This window comes from Carassius auratus, chromosome 6, assembly GCF_003368295.1.
Source record: "Carassius auratus strain Wakin chromosome 6, ASM336829v1, whole genome shotgun sequence".
Taxonomy (NCBI): domain Eukaryota; kingdom Metazoa; phylum Chordata; class Actinopteri; order Cypriniformes; family Cyprinidae; genus Carassius; species Carassius auratus.
Genome location: NC_039248.1, coordinates 23,859,069 through 23,881,784, shown reverse-complemented (window position 1 = coordinate 23,881,784; position 22,716 = coordinate 23,859,069). Strand labels below are relative to the sequence as shown.

Genomic DNA, 22,716 nt, shown 5'->3' with positions numbered 1-22,716 from the left:
CCACAATAATGTATAAAGATAAAATCTACAATAATGTTAAAGTAAAATCTAAAAAAATTCTACAATGTTTAAAAATTTAAAATATAAAAAAACACAATAATGTAAAATCTACAAAAAAAATTCTACTGTTAATACTACAATAATGTAAAAAGATCAAATTTACAAAACTCTACAATAATGTAAAAAAAGTAAATCTACAAAAAGTTCTACAATAACAAAAGTAAAATCTACAAGTGTAAAAATATACACATTTACAAAACAGTAAAATAAAAAATGTAAAAATACAGACCCGGAAAAAAACAAACATTTTTTTAAATCAATCTAATAATCCTCATTCAATAATGATCGGAAAATGTTCCTGAAATGTATTGTGAGGGAACACCAGGAAAATGTGTGGAGTGCAACAACAACACGAAACAGATTTCTGGAAGCATTTTATTATCCAGAGCGGCTTTTGAAATTCTATATTGGAAAATGATCATAATTGGTGGACTCACACTAGTAATATAATAACAGTTAGAAGCAATCGCTCGTAAGAATGAGATAAAGTACAGATAAGCCTTTATTTACACACACAGCGCCTCCTCTCCTTCAAAACAAAGTCCGTGTGGATCACGATGGAAAGTGCTTAGAATCAGAACTGTTTCAGACCGGGTTTGAAGGAGAGCATCTGAACGCTGAAGCTTTAGGAGCGAACGAGTGTGTGAACGTTTGCTCTCGACACGCAGCAGAAAAACTAAAGGGTGGCATGAGAACTAACACACTCCTTCTTCCTTCACTCTCTCCTCTCGCAGACCGATGGTTTTTATTTGGAGAGTTTCTTCATCCTCTGGTCCAGCGCGGAGAAGTTCTCCTCCACAGACAGCAGGTTCTCCTTCATGGTTTGCTGGACCTGCGAGCGAAGAACAGAACGTTTAAACTTTCCCCGCCAGCATTTTCGCTGATTTCCACTAAAATATAACGTCCCCCAGAAAATATCGTAACATGCAATACGTCGAATTAAACAGGAAGAGGAAAATAAATACTTAACAGTCTATTTTTATTATGTGCATTCATTGTTTGAATTTCAAGAAAAATTTCACAAATGCATAACGAACCAAAAGACACATACTGAAAAGTTTCAGTATGAACAACGTTAGCAGTTAGCATTGATTGCGTTATTTTTCTTATGAGATCGCTTGTTGCTGCGTCTTCCTGGTCTGTGTTTTTGATCAGCACTATTCAGGAGATGCGTAACAGTGCCCCCTAGAGTATAACAGCGGAAACACTGAAAACCTGCGTTTGGCAGGGAAAGAGTTAACGCGAGGAGTGTTTGAGGAGAGACCTGCGTGAGCAGAGTGCTGTTGTCCTTCAGAGAGTTGTTGATCATCTGCTGTGTCGTGTCCAGATGGGTCAGCAGCTGCCCAAACTGCATCGCTGCTCCACAAAACAAGACACAGGTCAATTAAACAAGTGTTTAACCCTAAAGTGACCGTGTGAGTGGAGTGTATTGAGGATACCCTGCTCGTGCAGCTCTCTGACGGCCAGCAGTCTCTGCACCAGCTGCGGGAGAGACGTGGCCATCGCATCCCACTTCTGCACCACGTCGTACAGCTGAGACACCTGCACACAGAGAGCAGACTCGTCAGTCAGCTCGTTAACTCACCACCGTCTCTGTGAGGACTGCGGGACGCACCTTGTTCTGGGTCTCAGCGTCCTCGATGGACGCCTTGTGCTTGGCGATTTCATTCATCTTCCCCAGAACGCTCTGAAGAAATGAGAACAAGCTCTCAACGGCTCCGTTTAAACACGTCATGCAAAAAAATTATTACCAAAAATAATATTAGATGTGTTGCATTATAACATTTCTGCCACTAGATGCTGCGCTGCTGTGTAATTAATTACAAATATTGCGTGGAAACAGAACATCAATGATGAAAACTGAAACCAAGGTTTACACACAAAACCAGAAAGAGCCACGTTTAGAAAACCATGTAGAATATAAGATCAACTTTAAAAAACATGTCTCGATACTTTATCGTGGATTTTCCATCGAACTGAAAAAATACTCTTTGTGATTGTTTTTGGACCTTTGTATTAAATTATACTAACATACATGATGCTGTTTTGTTTATAGTCGTTTAAGCAACTTAATTATAACTTGTTTTTAAACATTATTTTAAACATTATGCAATTTTTATCCCCACAGATAGTCATGTTATCTTATGCTTTGAATAAATGTGCATTATTAATATTTCGCTCGATACGCCCTCTTGTGGCGTCAAGAGAAGTCGAAAGCTTTTCTTCAACCTAACTGAAATTATGCCGTTTACATTAGAGTATGATTCAGATTTTTATAATATTTAAGTAAAAAGTTCATCACAAACATCTTAATTTGTGTTCTGAAGATGAACGAAGAAGGTATTACAGGTTTGGCTTCACCTGTAGTCTGGCTTCCACTTGGTCCAGTGTGGCAGCGTCCAGCGCACCGACCCGCGCCTGCAACAGCTCTATAGTGTCCTGCAGACAGCAACAGACCTGATCACATGACCACAGCCAGCAGTGCAGCACTTCATGTGGTACAGAATGATTTTTGTCACATCTGATCTGCTGTGGTTGTATTTTTGGTGACTGCATGTTGCATGACTCCTTTTAATTCCATCAGTGCACCTCTCGGTGTGTAAAGACACTGAATGTTAACACTGATGCTGCTGTTATAGTGACGAGTGTGTGTTTACCATCAGACTGGATCCTTGAACCCCGGCGCTGAGCGGACCCTACGACACACACACACACACACAGAGAGAGAGAGACAGACACACACACACACACACACACACACACACAGAGAGAGAGAGAGAGACACACACACACACACACAGACAGACACACAGAGACACACACACACACACACACACACACACAGAGAGAGAGAGAGAGAGATCAGTGAATTTTTTTTTATGCAACAGTTTATGATTTTTTTTTTTTTTTATCGTTGCTTGTGTAGTCGGAAACAGTGAAAAAAAGAGCAGAAAAAACAGCTCAAATCTATACAGATATATGAATTTGGTGCAGATGCTGATATTTATATGAAGTAATCTTAATCAATGAGATCTTTATAACAACAGAGCATAAACTATATAGTGACATGAAATGATCTAAATATCATTCATCGCTCTACTGTATATCCCCAATTATAAAAGCCTCTAAAACTAGCTTGCTCTAATATTTTCCTATTCCATCTTTTTATTTATTATACAATTAAAAAAAACCTTGCTACTTGTTATAGTTCTTGCGTATCATTGCTCTTTTATTGACTTTGATTGCTTCCATTGCCTTCATTTGTAAGTCGCTTTGAATAAAAGCATCTGCTAAATGACTAAATGTAAATAATGTGTCTCAGTGAGATGAGATGTCAATGATCCGCACATATAACACAGTGATTGAGAGCTGAAGAAATCAAGGCTCCTCAGAAGATGTGAGATGTTCTGGAGGCTTGTGAAGATCATTCCTCCGCTGAGGAACAGTGAAAGTAAAGCTTCTGGAAACAAACGCTCCTCAAAAGATCCTGCTAGTAAACATGTCTCACGCACCTGTTTCTCTGAGCCGGATCCCAGCGCTGTCTCCAGTTCGGCCAGCCGTCTCTCCAGCTCTGCAACCTGCGGTCACACAAAGAACGTCTGTGTCAGACACAGCCACAGGAAGTGACATCACACTGGGTGTTTCATAAAGGCCGTACTTTAGCAGACTCTGTGAACTTTTCTTGCTCCGGTCGGCTGTGGAGCTCGTAGAGAATCACTCCGTCTGGTCCTTTGGGTGCCGCGGTCTTGCTTTCTGCCCCCGCTGTGCTCCTCACGCCCCGGGCCACCTCCAGCTGAGTCAACAACCGCCTGCGACACACAGAACACTCCGCTTCGTCAGAGAGATCTAGGGTTTACTCTTTACCATGACTGTTTTTTAGCTCCTTTTTGCTATTTAGTTTTTTCTTTCTTAGGCTATTTAAAAAAGAAGAAGAAAAAAACTCCTTCAGCACACTTCTTTATAAGGCTAGGCAACATTTGCTAAATTTTATCTCTCTATTTATATTAAACAAATAAAGTGAATGTAAGCATGTTCAAAAAAAGGGTTAAAATCACATTGTAACATTGTAATCTAAAAACGAAGAAATTATTTAAATGCAAAAAAAAAAAACTTCTGATTGGTTGAACTCTTAATCATTTGAATATATGTTTTGAATACTGCGTGTGGACAGAGGCATCACTAGATTTTTGCGTAGTTTAAAGTGACTAATCATACCAGCGTACTTCGAAGTCAAAATGCATAGCCGCTACGCAAAATGCGCACAGATTGGCAGGTATATCACGTAATTCTGACTTGGTAACACGCAACTGCGAGTTTATATAATGCAATTCTGACTTTATTACACGCAACTGCGAGTTTATATCACGCAATTCTGACTTTATAACACGCAACTGCGAGTTTATATCACGCAATTCTGACTTTATAAAACGCAACTGCGAGTTTATGTCACGCAATTCTGCCTTTATAACAATTTAGTTTGTAGTAATTGTAATTTTAGTAATAAACAAAAACTAAAAAGCACAGGACTAAGAATGAATTCAACACAACTGACTCTACTTCACACTCATCTGAGAGCAGATGCATCATGTTCTGTGTTGTATTCGTAGCTCAGGAAGTCTAAATGCATCTCCGACCATCTGAAGCAGAAGTCTGACTCACTTGGCGAGCGCTCCGTCGGGGTCGGTGAGGTTGATGTGAGCGTTGGGTCCGAGCACAGAGTCCAGATGAGCTGAAACCAGCTGCTGTTTGAGCTGCGCCGCCTGCTGAGCCAAAGCCACCGGAGTCAAACGCTCCTCCGAGCTGCTCTCTTTAGTCGTGACCTGCAAGAAAACATACAGTTAAACCAAAATGTGTTCAGACAAATCCAAAATACAGTACAAATTGTTAAATATTATAAAAAAAAGTGTTTTTTGTGAATATATATTTAAAAAAATAATTTATTCCATTGATTCAAAGCTGAAATTTCAGCAGACATTTTTCCCACAAAATCCTTTATAAAATGTATCTAAATATATATATATATATATATATTTATTTTTTAATTAATGATAAAAATTTGATATATTCAGACAATATTCACCATTTGAATGACTTTAAACTGTACATATTTAATCCTGACTTAAAAAGGTGATTTTCTTCATTTAGAAGAACCACAATAGAAAACTAGCTTTGCACAATTTTTCACTAAATGAAAAACAGATATTATTTTTTAATTAGATATTAAGTTTAATAATTTCCGTTCTTATGCACCAACATAATGCATAGCAATAAAAATTAGTTTTTGACAAAAAAATGTATTTTAATCTCATGAAGACTGCATTTATTTGATCAATAACAAAAAAAATATGAAATATGATTACCTTTTTGTTAAATGTGTGTTTGTTACACATGTTAAAATACAGTGTTCTCCACTAATATTTGCAACCTTGGTAAATATGGCTGTTCTAACCTATCATGAACTAGAGAAAGCGCTTATTTCACAATAATATTACGTTTGCAACATTACAAAAGTCTTAATTGTCACTTTTGACCAATTTAATGAATCCTTGCTGAGAAAAAAAAAAAAATCTTTACAAAAAAAAAAGAAGAAAATATGACTTATCACGCAGATGGTGAGAGTACATGAGTTCACGACTAACTGAAAGAGAAGCAGATGCTTCACTGTTTAGTTCTGACCTGAATCTGTTCCACATCCTGGCAGAGCTCGTGAATCTCATTAACCAGTCGCTGATATTTCTGCTGAGGAGTTTCCTTCACGCCACAACCCTCAGCTAACTGCAGGACCAGAGGAAATAAATCAGGACAAACGCTGAGAGACTCCATAAAACTGAAAAGATCATGAACGAGCGAATCACTCACAAGCTCAAACTCTCCAGACTCGTAGCCCACCCTGCGACTCTTACTGATGCGGTCCGAGAAATCTGTGCACGCACACACACACACACGAACGCACACACACACAAACGCACACACACACAAACGCACACACACACACACACACGCACACAGAGAGAGAGAGAGAGAGAGAGTTAGACAAGCAAAACCAGACCCAACTTCACAGCAAGGTTATTACTGCTAACCAAAACTAAAACCATAAAGACACTTTTATTACTTGAATCAAAATACATTTTCATTAAAACAGCTAGTTCTATTTCTTTATTACATTTGTTAAGTACTTAAAAAAACGTAAAATAATAAAAATACAATTAAAAAAAATAAAATAATACAAATTAATTAAAAAATTATATATAAAAGCATCTTAATGATACTAAAGCAACACTGTGAGATAGATCTGTAAACTTAAAATTATTAACGACAAGACAAATTATAAAATAATAATTTATTAAGAGTGTGTAAATGACATTAAAGAATCATTAAGGTTTTTTTTTCAGTCTGTATAAATTATAACAGCTGACATGCATTCGGCATTAACCAACAACATTCATAACAATGTATACAAAAATAAAATAAAAATACATTAGTGAGTAAAACTAAAACCATTAAAAAAATAAGAAAAATAAACATTTTTGTTGCTTGAAAAAAAAAAAAAATTCTGGAAATTAAACTTATTTTATTTCAGACAGTTGCCAAAACAACCATTTAAATTTATTTCAAATAAATAACTATAACTGAAATAACTAAAATACAACTAAAACAATCTATATATAAATATTTGTAAAAAATTACAAATGTAACAAAATTACTAAAACTTTAAAAGTAGTGCTGTCAAACGATTAATCGCATATAAATTAAAAGTTTTGTTTACATAATATGTGTATGTGTGTGTTCTGTGTATGTTTATTGTATGTTTATTATGTATATATGAACACTTGCGTGTGTATTTATATATGCATAATAAATATACCCAGCACACTTATATCTATTACATAAACAAAAACTTGAAAAACAATTAATCATTTGACAGCACTAATTGAGAAAATACATGAAAGTCTTTATTCAAATTTGAATACAATCTGAAACGCCTCTCCTCACCCAAACCCTTGGCGCTGACGTGTTTGTCTTTGAACTTGTCGTACGCAGCGTTGGGATTAACGACGATCCGCTCCACGCTGTCACTACACAACTCCTCCTGCGAGACGAGACGGAAACCAATCATGAGAAGAAACACACACACACACACACACACGATGCACATGCAGCGATGAAACCAACAGATCTGGACGCCTCACTGATTATAAAGGAGGCACTTCCAGAAGCTCTGATTGGCTGAATCTTTGAGGCAGTTAGGCCCCTCCCACAGAAGGCCACACCCATCCAACGCTCTCCATTGACTTTGCTGCAATAACCATCTTCAAGAATCAGCTAAAAAGACATCTTTATCTTTTAAATCCTTGTTTTTTGCTGGCCAACAGTTTATAAAAACCTAGTTCTGGGTTTTTTATCTTGTTTGCTGTACACCTCGTCACACAGCAGCGTTTACACATTGTTTTGGTTTGAGTTACAAGTCAGAAATGACGAGGCGGCAGCTTCCTGCAATACAAAGTCAATGGAAAGGGTTGGATTCGTGGCTTTCCGATTATGACACGTGTCGCTTGGTACTGATTTAAGCTTGACGTGTGTGAGAACAGAACTGATGCAATCCCTCAGAAATAAACAGTTTCACAGACCACCATGCATTTACTCTGTCAAACACACACATCGAGGGAAAAATAAATGATAGGATAGTGTTTAACAAGCTCAAGTCATCTAAAATACAGCCTCAAACTCATAACATATATGCTAGACTCTGCAAAGCTCAATATTAGTGCGCTGTGAATGTTATGAATTAGTTTCTTACTGGACCGTGTGTCTCTATTCCCTTCTTTAGTGTAAATGTGATTCAGCAAACACCACTGAAGCTTTGTTATGAGGGGAAACTGTACACTATGAATCTGTGTGTCTACTGTAGCCACACACACACACACACACACTAACGGATGAACACAAGCGTACAGTGAACTCACACAACATTTGGACACTTGTCTGCTTTAATTGCCAAGGACTGTCAGTGTTCATAGCACTTACAGGACAGTAAATGTTCAGACTTTTTCATTTCGGAGCATCGAGACTGAGTTGAGATGACATGACAGCACACTAGAGATGATGCTGAAGCATTACAAAACAAACACTAGTAGATCTACATTTTAAAGGCTATATAAATCTTTTAATAATAGAACAACTTGTTATATACATAATACTAGTAATATAAATGCAAATAAATTGCTGGCCCATAACTGTGCATATGCACTGTGCAATAATATAAACAATATTTATAATTTTAGAGTATAAGTATCTTTTAAAATAAAAGTCTTACTCTTAATAAAGTAGCATTAATATATTAAGCATAATTGAAGTATTAGTATCATATAAATATTAGCAAAAAATTTAATAAACAATAATAATATATTAAATAAATAAAAATTATATAAAAATATATATTATATGATATATTATGTATAAAAATGTTTTATTATATTATTTAATATTTTAATATAATATTATCTTGTATATTATGTTGTCTAATGAAAATATTTTTGTGTAACAATTAACATTTATACAGAATTTTACCAATGGACAGTATTTCTGCAAGCACTCAGTTTTTTTGTTTGGTTTTATTTTTTCAAACTGAAGGAAAGTTGAAATCATTTTCTGTGATAATAACTGAGATCAATGTGCCAGACGTGTGTGAGTTCACAGACTCTGATTGGTTTAGAGGAATCACTGGGTGTTAAAGGGGAATCAGAAACTCTTACCAGCTCCTTTGGTTCCCAAACACAGTTAGAGCAGAAGAGAAAGAGAAAAACAGAAGATAGTGAGGAAGAGAAAGAGCGAGAGAGATATTAATGTAGTTATCATATGACATGCACAACAGGAGCTGGAGGGAGAGGAGAACAGAGCACAGTGTTGTGAGATTGCTTGTTTATTTCATCAGAGTCTGTTAATTAGAGCCGCAGGCCTGTGTTTCTACAGCTGATCCTGAATAACTACATCTGATCGTGTTATTAATGTGAAACCGCTCTCAGCTCAGAGCTAATGTGATCTCCAGCTACATGAAAGATTATCCAGAGCTTCACACAAAATAATGCTGTTCTGCGGCGAGAGCAGATGTTAGTCTGCAGCGTGTGACACAGACTTCATCACTTCAGCAATAAGAAGGAAAAGAGGATTGATGGAGGATCCAGATCAGAGCAGAGAAACAGCTGGAGGAACACACACACAGACACTGAAGGAAACTCAACCAGAACCGTCATGTGCACAAATTCTGCATTTTAATTAAAAATAAATATTTATGCACAAAATATATATAGTTTTGGGTCACTTGGGATTCGGAAGCACACTTGTGTTGAAGCGCACTCATAAAACCAGCTGTTCTTGAAAGATAAGCACCTTACAGTACAAAAAAAAATAAAAATAAATTGTGTATATATATATATATATAAGTGTGTGTGTGTGTGTGTGTGGATATTTGTGTATGTATTTATTTATTTATATATTTATATATCAACATTTAAAAGTTATATTATTACAAATAAAAAAATTATATAACATTAAATAAAAATAAATGAAGGCAACCACCAATATTCATATTGTTTAACAGCTGTGGAGTAAAAAAATATATTTATAATTATATAATATTAATATTTTTTATTATTTTAGGTTAATAATCACCTGTGTTATTTCGTGTAACTAGTTTATTTTTTATTTTTAATGTATAAATTTTTGTACTTTACATTTTCATCTTTTTTTTAAATATTTAAAAAAAATTTATTATTATTTTGTGAATTTTATTTTTTATTGTTTTTTTTAATAGGTCTATACATTTTTTTATTTCAGTTTCAGTTTGTTATTTTAGTACATCAAATTAAACTGAATGAGGGGAAATGTTGGTGAAATATACACACACACACACATATATATATATATATATATATATATATATATATATATATATATATATATATATTAGGGGTGTAACGGTTCACAAAATTCACGGTTCGGTTCGGTTCGATACACTGATGTCACGGTTCGGTTCGGTACGTTTTAGATACAGCAAAAAGACAAAATTGGCAGATAAATTTCCTTGATTTTTATTTAAATGTTTTATTTATTAAAACTAACAAAGTATGTGTTTTTTTTTTTTTGTTTTTTTTTTACATTGAACAATGATGGAGCTATTCTTTACCCATCTTCTATGGTGTTTTCTTAGCAGCATACTGTGTAAAACAAAAATAGCTCCTTATAAATTTTTTTTACAAATTAAATGTAATATTGTTGTAGTAGTTATGAACAAATACAAAGATGTAACTCTTTTTATATTGAACTCTATAACTCTTTATATTGAGTGTGTTTTTACTCAGTTGGTTCTCTATTTGGGCTTATGTTTTTTGGAACAAAGCAGGAATTACGGTCTGTCTGAAATGGGCTCGTGAAGGAATATTGTAATGGGGCTCAATTACATTAAGCATGTTCTTAAAACCTGCGTTTTCCACTACAGAGTAAGGTCTCATATCCGCGGCTATAACGTAAATGCACCATTCGCTGCGGTGATGTCCGTATACGGAGCTCGGGACGTCACCTGTAGGAGAAAAAAAATCAATCCGTGGCGACGGTTTTGCAATCCATCCCCTCAGTTTATAAACCGTACTCACGAATTCATAAACTGTTCACTCGATTTAACAAATCGTGCCCACGAATTTCCAATCCGTGCACTCAGATTTTGTAAACCGTACCCTCGGTTTTTGAATCCGTACTCACGAATTCATAATCCGTGCGCACGCTTTCGCAATCCGTTCCCTCGGATTTGTAAACCGTACTCACGGATTCATGCAGCAAACTCCTACGTGTTAACATACAGTTTTATTGAATATTATTATGTGGAATAGGTTTACAGCAAAGTGCCTTAAGTGATTCTCTATCAAGTGTAGTACGAGGTGGAATACAAAGATTTAATAAGAAAGATGCGCATTAAAATCTTGTTCATTTGCTGATAATCTATAATAGCACTTGATTATTATTGTGCAATAAACCTGGCATTGTGACTGACTCTGGAGTAATTTTTTCCTCTTTTGTAAGTTATTTTGGATAAAAGATTCTTATGCATAACCTGTTTAATAATATATAATAATGATACAAATAAAAATAAAGTTATTTTTTATAATTTTAATTTGTAGGCTAAATAAATGAGTACAAGACAGTAAAAATGTTTGTCATAAAATAATTTGTGAATTGCTTTATTTTTAAATAACCTTTGACAGTTTTGGAAATGCTTGTGTACAATTCTTTCTTAACATGAACACTTATTTTTGTGATTTTATTATACTAAGCTCCACCCACCTCACCCCACCTGCCGGAGTTAGATGCATGTTTCACTGTTAAGTGTAAAATGCGTGTCAGTTTTCAAATCCGAGGGAACGGATTGCGAAAGCGTGCGCACGGATTATGAATTCGTGGGTACGGATTCAAAAACCGAGGGTACGGTTTACACAATCTGAGCGCACGCATTGGGAATTCGTGGGCACTGGTTTGTTAATCCGTGGGTACGATTTGTTAAACCGAGTGAACAGTTTATTAATTCATGAGCACGGTTTATAAACTGAGGGGACGGATTGCAAAACCGTCGCCACGGATTGATGTTTTTTCTCTCCTACAGGTGACGTGCGGGGCTCCGTGGTACCGAGCCTTCAGCGCGTACTGAGTGAGCGAGCGCCTGACTGAGTAGCCTAACATAAACATATAAGTGTGTTTTTTTTTTTTCTTCGGGGGTGTCAGGGGCGTTGCCTGGTACGTCGTTTGGGTTATTGGGCTACCTTGTTGAACGCATAACATTATATTTCACACACCTTTTTTATTTTCCAAATTTAATTAATTAGTCCAACGAACCGTTCGGTACATAATGCGTACCGCGTACCGAACCGAAAGCCTCGTACCGAACGGTTCAATACGAATACGCGTATCGTTACACCCCTAATATATATATATATATACACACACACACACACACACACACATATATATATATATATACACATATATTATTTATTTATTATTATTTTATTATTAATGTTAATTCTATCTATTTTAAGTAACAACAATTTTTACTATGTTTTTAGCTTTAATTAACTATAATAGCCTTTACATTCACAACAATTTCGGCTAACTTATTCAGCCATACAAACAAGTACAGTAAAACTAGTGCCTTTTAAATCACAATTTTCATCTGAACAATCCCTTGTGTTTTTTCTCACAAACTGTGCAGCCCGAGAACGAAGTAAAACACAGAAACACACACAATTCACTTCTGTCAAACTGTCAAATTTACCACCATTTGTTCCTTAAAACACACTCCACATCCTTCCTCGGGTCATTAGTGTTAAAACTTACAACCAGCTTCAGGTTTACAAATGAACATTAGAAAAGCAGGAAGATGTGAACACAATGAATGAGGAGGGAAAGAATAACTAGCTCAAATATGAGTCACACACACACACACACACACACACACACACACAGATACTCACCGACTCAAACTGCGCCTGATCATCCTCGGGCAGATCACTCGTCTCGTAGACATCAGGCTCATTGGAGGCCTGGGAGGAAGTGATGTCATTACAATTACATTATGCAATGTCAATAAAATATGAGAACAATACTACACAACAGACATAAAAGCTCAAACGAAAACAAATACATATTTAGAAATGTATAACTGTACCTTCTCATCACATGTCTTTATCTGATTTTTTCTCTATTTTTCCAGTTTAAATGTCTAGAGATTCTTAAATCAAGACACAATAACCTCAGATGCAAATGAACTAAAATAAGAAAACTTGTCTAATGAGAAACTGATCAAAATGAAGTGAAAAAAAAAGAAATATCTGCCAATGCCGATGATATTTGTTCTCGTTAAGCATAAGCTCACTTCATTATGTTATATTTTTCTCAAGTAAATGTGTCTTGATTTAAAGATTGTTTAGATATTTGCATTTGAAAACAAAAAAACACTGAGAACGATAGATTTTTTTTTTTTTTACATTTTTTCCTCTGATTTAAAACCTTTTTAAGACTCACAGAAAAAATGTGTGTGTGTATATATGTGTGTGTGTGTGAGTGTGTGTGTTAGGAATATGCCAGTATCAAATTTTCCTGCTGCGATTAATTGCTCATGCTTTTATGGTTAACGTTATTATCACTGTATTGAAATTTAGTTTAAAAACAAAAGTGCTCATAATACAGTATAAGAGGTTAAAAAACTGTTTTTCTTATAACAAAAATAACTGAACATTTAAATACAATAAAGCAATACAGATAAATATATAAATGTAAAAGTTTTGCCCCGATTAAAGTGCAAAGGAATTATAAAGACCCATATGTATCACTTTACAATAAGATCTCTTTAGTTCACCATTAACATTCACAATGAGCAACAGCTACAGAAGTTATTAATCTTTGTTTCAAAATAAAAGTTTTAGTTCATGTGAGCTCATTAAATAATACAGTTGCAACTTTCGATTTTATCAACGTGTTATTAAATATTGGAATACCTAAGATGAATGAATGTTCAGAAGAATTTTTCATTGGCAGTTTGTTAACTAATGAATTAATGTTAAAAATGAAGCCCTAATGTAAAATGTCAATTAACAATAAAAATATCAGAACAGTTTCAAACTATTTCTGTGTCATGTTGTAGTCCAGATTAAAATAGCCTATTAAGACTTAATACTTAAGGATTTGGCACGGTGATGGACATCATAGCAAATACACAAATCTGACTGGCTATTTAAAATTATTTAATATGTTTTAGAAAGTAGACCAGCTGGTTGATTTGCAGTGTTTCAAGGGTAAGGACTGCATTTTCTGCAGTTTAGCGCCATCTGCTGTCAGAGAGTGAATGTGCTTTCATTCAGCATTACTGAATACCGGCTAGTGTGAGTGTATGTGTCTGCACGCTCATAAAAAAAAAAAAACCTGGCTATGCGTTCTGTACTAGACTAACTGAGACTTGTCATGCCGCTTGTATACTGTTGTTGTTCTCTTGTTGACCTGATTGCTTCAATTGTTCTCATTTGTAAGTCGCTTTGGATAAAAGCGTCTGCTAAATGATTAAATGTAAATGTAGTGTAGTGTGTGTGTTAGTGAGTGTGAGTGTGTGTGTGTGTGTGTTCTTGTTTTTGTGTCATATCAGGACACAGCTCTGTATAATGACATGGGTATGACACAGGTATTACAAGGAGAGGGTGACTTATGAGGACATAACCCATGTCCCCATTTCTCAAAACGCTTATAAATCATACAGAATGAGTTTTTTTGAGAAAGTAAAAATGCACAAAGTTTCCTGTGAGGGTTAGGGTTAGGTGTAGGGTTGGTGAAGGGCCATAGAATATACAGTTTCTACAGTATAAAAACCATTACACCTATGGGATGAACACACTTTACACAAAAACAAACGTGAGTGAGTGTGTGTGTGTGTAACATACTTGAAAAATAGTCAAACACCCACTAAAATGAATTCCTTGCAATAAAATATTTAAGCATGTAAATTTAAAGACAGGGATCAAAGGGATGTAAAAAACAGAATTGAAGGCCCATAGTGATTGAGAAAAAGTGTAAGTCATGTAAACAACACACACTGACAATAACAAGACTTACTGACATTATATTACACCACTGGCCAACGCCCTTCACAAACATAGATTTCTTAAAATCCTGCCTGCACAATAAAGGTGTGCAACAGTCCCTTTACACAACATACAAACAACTAAGGAAATTATAATTTTAGTAATATTTATAAGATGTGTGAGTTATATTTGACGATCGTCAGTTACAGACATGAGCTAACACTCTTCTCAAGAATCTGAAATAATACAACATCTCAATAGACCAGTTATTTGAAAACCTCTTGTGTGAATTATTTTTACTCCGGACACTTGATTATTTTATAAATATTAATTCATATGAATGTTTTGCTTTGAATCGCCTCAGACCGTTAGCCGCGGTTAATGCTAATGCTAATATACCGCTCTGTTATTGTTGTTTAAGGACTGAATGAATCACTTACGATGCCCGGCAGGTTTGCATACTTCGGGTCGGCCATTGCAGCACGCAGGAGAAAACAGTTTAATATGATTCTTTACGCGGTGTGTGTTTCTTTACTGACGTTTGAAAGGAGATAAAACCGGCTGAAAATACTGATGATGATGAGTCGAGGCCGCCTGCCACAGTGACAGCTGTGACGTCACACACTAACAGAATCTCGCGCAATCTCGCGAGGATAAGGAAATCAGGCGTTTGGGAAATAAATCTATGGAAGTTTTTCAAAGTGATGTGAAACTTAACATCATTAACAACTTGCGATATGTATCGATCAAGAAAAAAATAGGGTTTAATCCAGGATCAGGTCAACTGGAATATTTTTCCCAGGAAAAAAAGAAAAGTCACTAAAAAAAGTGTCACCATTTACCCTGAATTCAAACAATACGGGAAATACAATATTTACATTTTTTTTTCTTCTTTCCTTCTTTCTTTCTTTCTTTCTTTCTTTCTTTCTTTCTTTTCTTTCTTTCTTTCTTTTCTTTCTTCTTCTTTCTTTCTTTCTTTCTTTCTTTCTTTCTTTCTTTCTTTCTTTATTTCTTACTATGTAAGGCATTACTATATCGTTGTCATTATTATCATTAAAAAGTATTTTAGGTAATATTTAAATATAAGTAATATACATTTTATTTTATTTTATTTTATTTTATTTGTGCCCCGGCCGGTCTGTTTAAAAATGATTTAGAGCAGGTTTTTTTTATTCTTCTTTTTTTTTCTTTAAAAAAGAAAAAAGAAAAAAGAAAAAGTTCTCAGTTTGTGACTTCTTATTTTTTGTCTAATATATAAGTAGAGATACTCAGCAGCGTGCTGATGCGAGAATCAGCTCAGTTACGCCCCGCCCCCTGTCAAATACTGGCCAATCAGAGCGCCGCGGTGCCAAGCGCGTGTGTCTCCGTATCCCTGCAGCATCACGCTGCACTTCTGCAGCACTAACACTCACAGCACAACCTCGAGAGAGATTCACAGAAACACTCTTGACTTCACTATCATCCTCGCGGGCTTTAACGACGGATTCGATTCGCAAGATGCTTTGATTCGCAGAGATTCATTCGGATCAATCCTCCCTATTGTTTCGCCTGTCTATAAACGCCATTCATCTACAGAGGACAGCGCGAGTTACTCATCGAGCAGAAGAGAAACGCATTGTTGTATCTGAAGGCGGCTTTAGTGCAGCATCGCAGGATGGCTGATGTCAGCACAGAATGCAACATCAGGGTGTTGTGTCGCTTCAGACCCCTGAACCAATCCGAGATCCTCCGAGCGGACAAATACATCCCCACCTTTCAAGGAGACGACACTGTCATCATCGGGGTAAGTTCATACAAGTTGTCCTCTTGCTATCCTAAATGTTTATCAGTTACGCAGATGGATTCGAGTCCAAATATATCTTTTTTTTTAAGTTTCTTCTTCACATCATCTTCATTTTTTAATGCAATACTCGCCACTGCATGCATGTTTTGGATTTGAATGTTTATGCATGCACACTAGTGCATTTATAAACATCATAACAATATCTCACTTGAATGAGAACTTAAAGCATTCATATATATCTATACACAGGCCTTAAAAAACACATGGGAAATACTGTAGAGCTGTTCCCAGAGGAGTAAAAGTGTGTCTGTCACACACACACACACACACACACACATAATGGGCTTCACCATCTATCTGCAAGAGCAATGACGCAAAGACAGCCTGAAATAAAGTGTTTGTTTTATGTGCTGTAGTTATGACTCATGGTTTGAAAAAAAATGTGTGTGGGAGAATTAGACCAATGAGGATTGAGTGACTATTAAATCAAGCGTTATATGCTAATTCAGTTGCTCCCTGTTCTACAGAAGAGTAAAATGAGAGTCTTGATGCAAAATCAGTTCCTGCAAACCTTGTTTAAGAATAATGAGGATTACGTTTACACTGCATCTGCAATCCTGGCTTTAGCTTAAAGGAAGATTAAAGGAATAGTTCAGAAAAGAATGAAAATCTGATGGATATGTCCTCATCCTCAGGTCATACAAGATGGTTTCATCATCCGATTTGGAGAAATGTAGCATTGAATCAGTGTCTCAGCAATGGATGCTCTGCAGTGAATGGGTGCCGTCAGAATCCACAGCACTCCAGTCCATCAGTGAACATCTGGAGAAGACAAAAGCTGAAACAAATCCAGCATTAAGATGTTTTTAACTAAAATCCACGTCCATAATCCATAATAACACTTCCTCCAGTGGAAAAGTGTTCTGCTGTTGTCTCTCACATTTAAATCAAGCCACATATTTATTTATTTTAGAGCTGTTTTGAACTTTTGGATTGTAAACGGTGCTTGATCTGTGCATTATTGATGGATTATGGACACGGATTTTAGTTCAAAACTTTTAATGCTAGATGTGTTTCAGCTTTTGTCTTCTCCAGATGTTCACTGATGGACTGGAGTGCTGTGGATTATTGTGATGTTTTATCAGACTCTCATTCTGACGGCACCCATTCACTGCAGAGCATCCATTGATGAGACACTGATGCAGTGCTACATTTCTACAAACCTGATGAAGAAACAAACTCATCCACATCTTGTATGGCCTGAGGTTGAGCACATTTACAGCAGATTTTAATTTATGGGCGAATTGCTCCTTTAACAAATCTGTTGGACCTTAAAAACTAAATCAGCAGTTCATTGGCTCTAAACTTTCCTTTCGGTCATTATGGATGTGACCCACTCTATGTGTGCTAAAATGGCCACAACCGCACAAGAGTAGCTGAAATACACTGCAGCTCCTCTGGGAGTGTGGATGCTTTCAGACACACACATTGATCTCCTCGGCAGAAATATAACAGCGTTCGCAGCTCTCATAACCGGCTCCCAGAGCTGCAGCAGCACAAATAGATCTCAGATTAAAGATAGCGTGTCGGGAAGTAAATATGTGCCAGTGTCAGTGTGATAGCGCGGGTTTGCAGTTATTGATGATGTGTGTGTGTGTGTGCGTGTGTGTGTGAGGCTGACGCTGATAAATGGGTCACTCCTGTAATGTTTGAGAGCTTGAATATAAATGAGCAAATGCTCACGAGGACACACAGGGACATCAACTAAGTTTGTTTTCATAATTTAATCATCTTTTGAAATGTTTATAATATCAAACTGATTTGTGACCAAAGAGGATGCATGTTTTATAGTGAAACAAACCAACTAACATCACAAAAAAAAATCACTGAATCCATTGATCCTGCTGTAAAAAAAAATGTTCTAAGAACATTAAGTTATGAAACATTATTTATGAATGTTCAAAACATCCAGTTCTTTAAATGTTTTAGAAAGTTTCTTACCCATTGTTTCGGAACGTTACATTGTATCATTTTGCAAACATTATTGGAATGTTACTTTTGAATGGACTCTGAACATTCCGAAACAAGTAACATTGAAAAACAAGTCAAATGTCTTAGATGTTTAAACAAAATTCCGTGAACATTGCCTCAATGTATTTGTGCAAACATTTTGAGAACATAAGATAAGTCTGAACAAACATTCAATTGACATTACAAGAAAAAACATGCTACATCTTGAAATCTTGCTTGAAGATTTGAAAATCTTGCTACAATGTTCTGAGAATGTTCCCACCAAAATGATGTCACTTCCTGGAGGATTCTATCATTAAATAATCCTGAATTTGACGAAAGACTGGCCGGATAGAAAGTGATATATAAAGTAAATAAAGAAATCCCTAATGAAAACAATATTGCCAAGAAAGTTTTAGTGCAAAATAAACATCCAATCAAACTAATGTAGTGAAATTATTTAAAGTGAAGCCCTAAAACTAAAATACGACTTAATTTATCTAATATATAAAAAAATAAATGAAGGGAGTATTAAAAACATTCTTCATAATAAGGACCCAATTGCACTGACACGGCTGATAAAACCCATTTTGCACTTGCTGGTTTCAAATGAATGTCACAGCGTTCAGGTTCTCTTTCGTTCCGCACCGTCTTCAAGGCCAGGCAGGTTTTTAATTACATTAATGAGCTATTAAGATAAATGATCATTTGTGCGCCGCTGTAGAAATGATTTCTGCTGATAGATTCATATCCTGACATGCATCAGAAGTCAGAGGAAGGTGGCTGTCGGCTGTGATTATGTCCACAGCCTTTAAGAGCATGCAGTATACAACCTGAAGGAGACACTGTGTCATGCACGCTGCTTTGTTGTCTTGGTCTGAGGTCAGGAGGCGATGTCAGGAACAGATCGATGCTGTTGTGTTTGTAGACGTGTGATGGATGTTGATGTCAGAGAGGAGTTCTGGTTGGGCTTCACTGTCAGTCAAAACATCAGAATGTGCAGAACCTTTCAGCTACATTTTTGTAAAACCTCATCTGACCCTTAAAATGAGTTTTTGTTGTAACCTAATCTACTGTAACTAACATGTTGTTTCAGTCATGTTATATAATATTTTTGGCTTGAACAAAAGCTGTTCATTTAGATGTTGCACATCATTATTTAAGTGCATTTGATGAAATAAATCAAATTAAATAGTTAAATATTTTCTTGGAAAATGCTGATTAATAAAACATCAGATGCAACAATATCAAGAGGCAAATTGATTCAATGTAAGAAAAAAAACGTGAAAATTAATCTATATATATATATATATATATATATATATATATATATATATATATATATATATATATATATATATATATATATATATATATATATATATATATATATATATGTATTTTTTTTTTTTTTTTGCCACATGCAAAAAAACGAAGTACATTGCTGCAAACCTTTAAAGCTGAAATCAGAGACCCTGTTTAAAGAGAATTTAATGGATTTTAGCGAAAAGCCCTACAGATTATTGCTCTGCTTCATCCTATTTTTGCTGCGTGGCTCACGCTGATCTCAGCAGAAAACCTGTTTAAATTCCTTTCAAACCCAGAGTACTGATATCAGGAAATAGATGTGTGAACTACTCGCTTATTGCTGAATCTCTGGCTTGAGGCAAGTTCTACGCGCAGTGAGAAACAGATAACACTTTCTATTGCAGTGAATCTAACTGAATTCAGATGATTTATAGCTGTGTTTACAGCCGCAGCCTGTGGTTTAGGTTCTATTCCTGGTACATTCACCCAAAATCTGATGAAAATCCGTTCACCCTCAGGGCCATCAGAGATCAGGATGAGTTTGTTTCCTCATCAGGTTTGGAGAAATGTAGCATTGCATCAGTGTCTCATCAATGGATGCTCTGCAGTGAATGGGTGCCGTCAGAATGAGAGTCTGATAAAAACATCCCAATAATCCACAGCACTCCAGTCCATCAGTGAACATCTGGAGAAGACAAAACCTGAAACACATCCAGCATTAAGATGATTTTAACTCAAACACATAGAGTCTATAATCCAGAATAACACTTCCTCCAGTGAACAAGTGTTCTGGTCTGAATCAGGAGAGAAATCTGCACAGATCAAGCAGCGTTTACAACAGGAGATGCACTTTTACACTGGCACACTCCTGATAAGCATGTTATCATTCATTCTCAATGTAGGAACCCAGAAATTACTTAATCGTGAGCTCTTCTGAGTCAAAGCTCAATGCAAGACAGTTTGTTCCCATCTCTAACTTTCAGTGAATCTGATAAAAGCTCAAGACTCGTCGGTGACCTTCATCCTCCTCATCTTAGAGATGTCTGCTGTCCGTGTGATAGCTGCTCTGACTCTAAATCAGCAGCCGTTGAGACAAACCGCTGGAGGATTTAATGAAAGTCAGAGATATGAAGACGAAAGATAAGAATGCACCAGAAAGTGTGTGTGTGTGTGTGTGAGATACTCTGCAGACAGATCGGTTTACAGCAGCAGCACATAATGCATCTCAGCTCAATCTTGCTGCTGTCTGCGCCGCTCTAATGCAGTTCAGAACAAGCTCTGCTCCATACACAGCTGTCTGCACATCACACATTCTATTCATCTAGTTACAAAGCTAGAAAACATGTTTTTGTTTGACAATTACGATGTGGATTTTTGTCTTTTCATTGAGATCCAAATGCAATATATGGCATATATTATACTGTGATGTTCATATATTACATATAAGGGGATATATATAGTTTAAACCTATGTGGATAGATCAAGATTATAACATATTTAAAATCCCCATAGTATTTATATATACCTATGTTATTTCTATATGATGATTTTTATATTTTATGTAGCAAACATAAAATAATTGTTACATTTTTAAAATTTTTAAATTTTTAAAACGGCATATATATCTATATATATATCTATATCTATATCTATATCTATATCTATATATATATATATATATATATATATATATATATATATATATATATATAGATAGATAGATAGATAGATAGATAGATAGATAGATAGATAGATAGATAGATATACACACACAAAATATGTTTGTTTTTGTATTTTTTTTGCATATTTTTAATGATTAAAAAATATATTTATCTTTTGTTTTTTCTTATATAATATAATGTGTTAATGACTTATAGGATGGATCACATACATGTACATGACAACAATGTATGGCTCATAAATATAAAAGACATATCTGTATAATCTGCACATGCTAATCTACGAAATTGTTCCAAATTCGAATAGGTTTAATATTTGTTTTTACTTTACTTGATAATGCATTTAATAAAATATTACAATTTAACTGGAGCACAATTAAATGTTTCACATCATAGGATCACTATGAATAAGGATTCAATTATGAAAATAGCTTTATTTTATTATTATTTATTTTAATCAGCATTCTAAAATTCCTGAAATGTATTCAAATGTTTTTATGCATACTTCATTTCAAATGTGAATCTGTTTGAATTAATATTCAAATGTGACATTTTTAGAGCAGTTTCTGCTTTATTTCCATTAAAAAGCTCTTCCAGCCTCTATAAGTCTTGATCTCCGTGCCAGAGCCGCAGGGCTCTTCATCAAGCGTACATGAAAGAGTGCACACACACACACACACACACACACACACACACACACACACACACACACACACACACACACACACACACACACACGTGTAGTCGACAGCTAACCGGCTCCAGGTCCAGTAATCACTGTTAGTTAATGCATTGGTTTAATTGATGGCTCACAGGCTCATTCTGACAGCAGAGGAAATGCTTGATGTAATAAATATCTAAATATAATCATTCAGCGCTAGAGAAGCTAATCCTTTAAAAGGGAGGAGATGCTAACTCACAAGTGTTACAGGTGGTGGGTTCAGTCGAAGTTCATCTGTCACCTGATGTCAGTGTAAAGCTGAATGCTGAATGCTGAAATAAAAGCAGTAATGTCCTCCCACTCACTCATGCAAACACCAGCGCTGTTTCTGTGTCTAATGAAGCGCTCTGGGTTTTGTTGCTGGAGTTCGGGTGCATCTGCTTCGCTCTGATCCCGTGTGTATTTCAGCTCCCAGCGCGGCTGGTTATCCTGATCTGTGTGTGTGTGTGTGTGTGTGTTCAGTGTCACGCTTCGTGTCCCTGCAGAACACATTCAGATCACATCCTCATCTCAGATCTGCCCACCGTTTCCTTCGACTGC

The 22,716-nt window shown here is 35.7% G+C and overlaps 2 protein-coding genes across 4 annotated transcripts in view; one reads left to right on the top strand and one right to left on the bottom strand.

The window, feature by feature from the left end:
* Positions 1–417: 417 nt before the first annotated feature.
* LOC113102225 (dynactin subunit 2) lies at positions 418–15,301 on the bottom strand. Of its 2 annotated transcripts, XM_026265778.1 has the most exons (15): positions 15,116–15,292; positions 12,579–12,647; positions 8,814–8,819; positions 7,054–7,150; positions 5,920–5,981; positions 5,737–5,835; positions 4,720–4,880; positions 3,719–3,869; positions 3,573–3,638; positions 2,718–2,756; positions 2,422–2,499; positions 1,676–1,747; positions 1,500–1,602; positions 1,325–1,416; positions 418–892 (listed from the first exon to the last, which is right to left on the bottom strand). In XM_026265778.1, the coding sequence occupies exons 1-15, from the start codon at positions 15,149–15,151 to the stop codon at positions 806–808; spliced, it is 1,218 nt and encodes a 405-aa protein (XP_026121563.1). In that variant the 5' UTR covers positions 15,152–15,292; the 3' UTR covers positions 418–805. The 2 variants fall into 2 exon arrangements, with proteins under 2 accessions (XP_026121563.1, XP_026121564.1); XM_026265779.1 differs by lacking the exon at positions 8,814–8,819 and having other exon boundaries at positions 15,116–15,301.
* Positions 15,302–16,194: 893 nt separating this feature from the next.
* The window catches only part of kif5ab (kinesin family member 5A, b), a 30,010-nt gene continuing 23,488 nt past the window's right edge, over positions 16,195–22,716 (top strand). For both annotated transcript variants that reach the window (XM_026265768.1, XM_026265764.1), the window contains exon 1: positions 16,195–16,458. In XM_026265768.1, the coding sequence (XP_026121553.1) occupies positions 16,330–16,458 (129 nt within the window). In that variant the 5' untranslated portion in view covers positions 16,195–16,329. The remainder of the gene's footprint in view (positions 16,459–22,716) is intronic.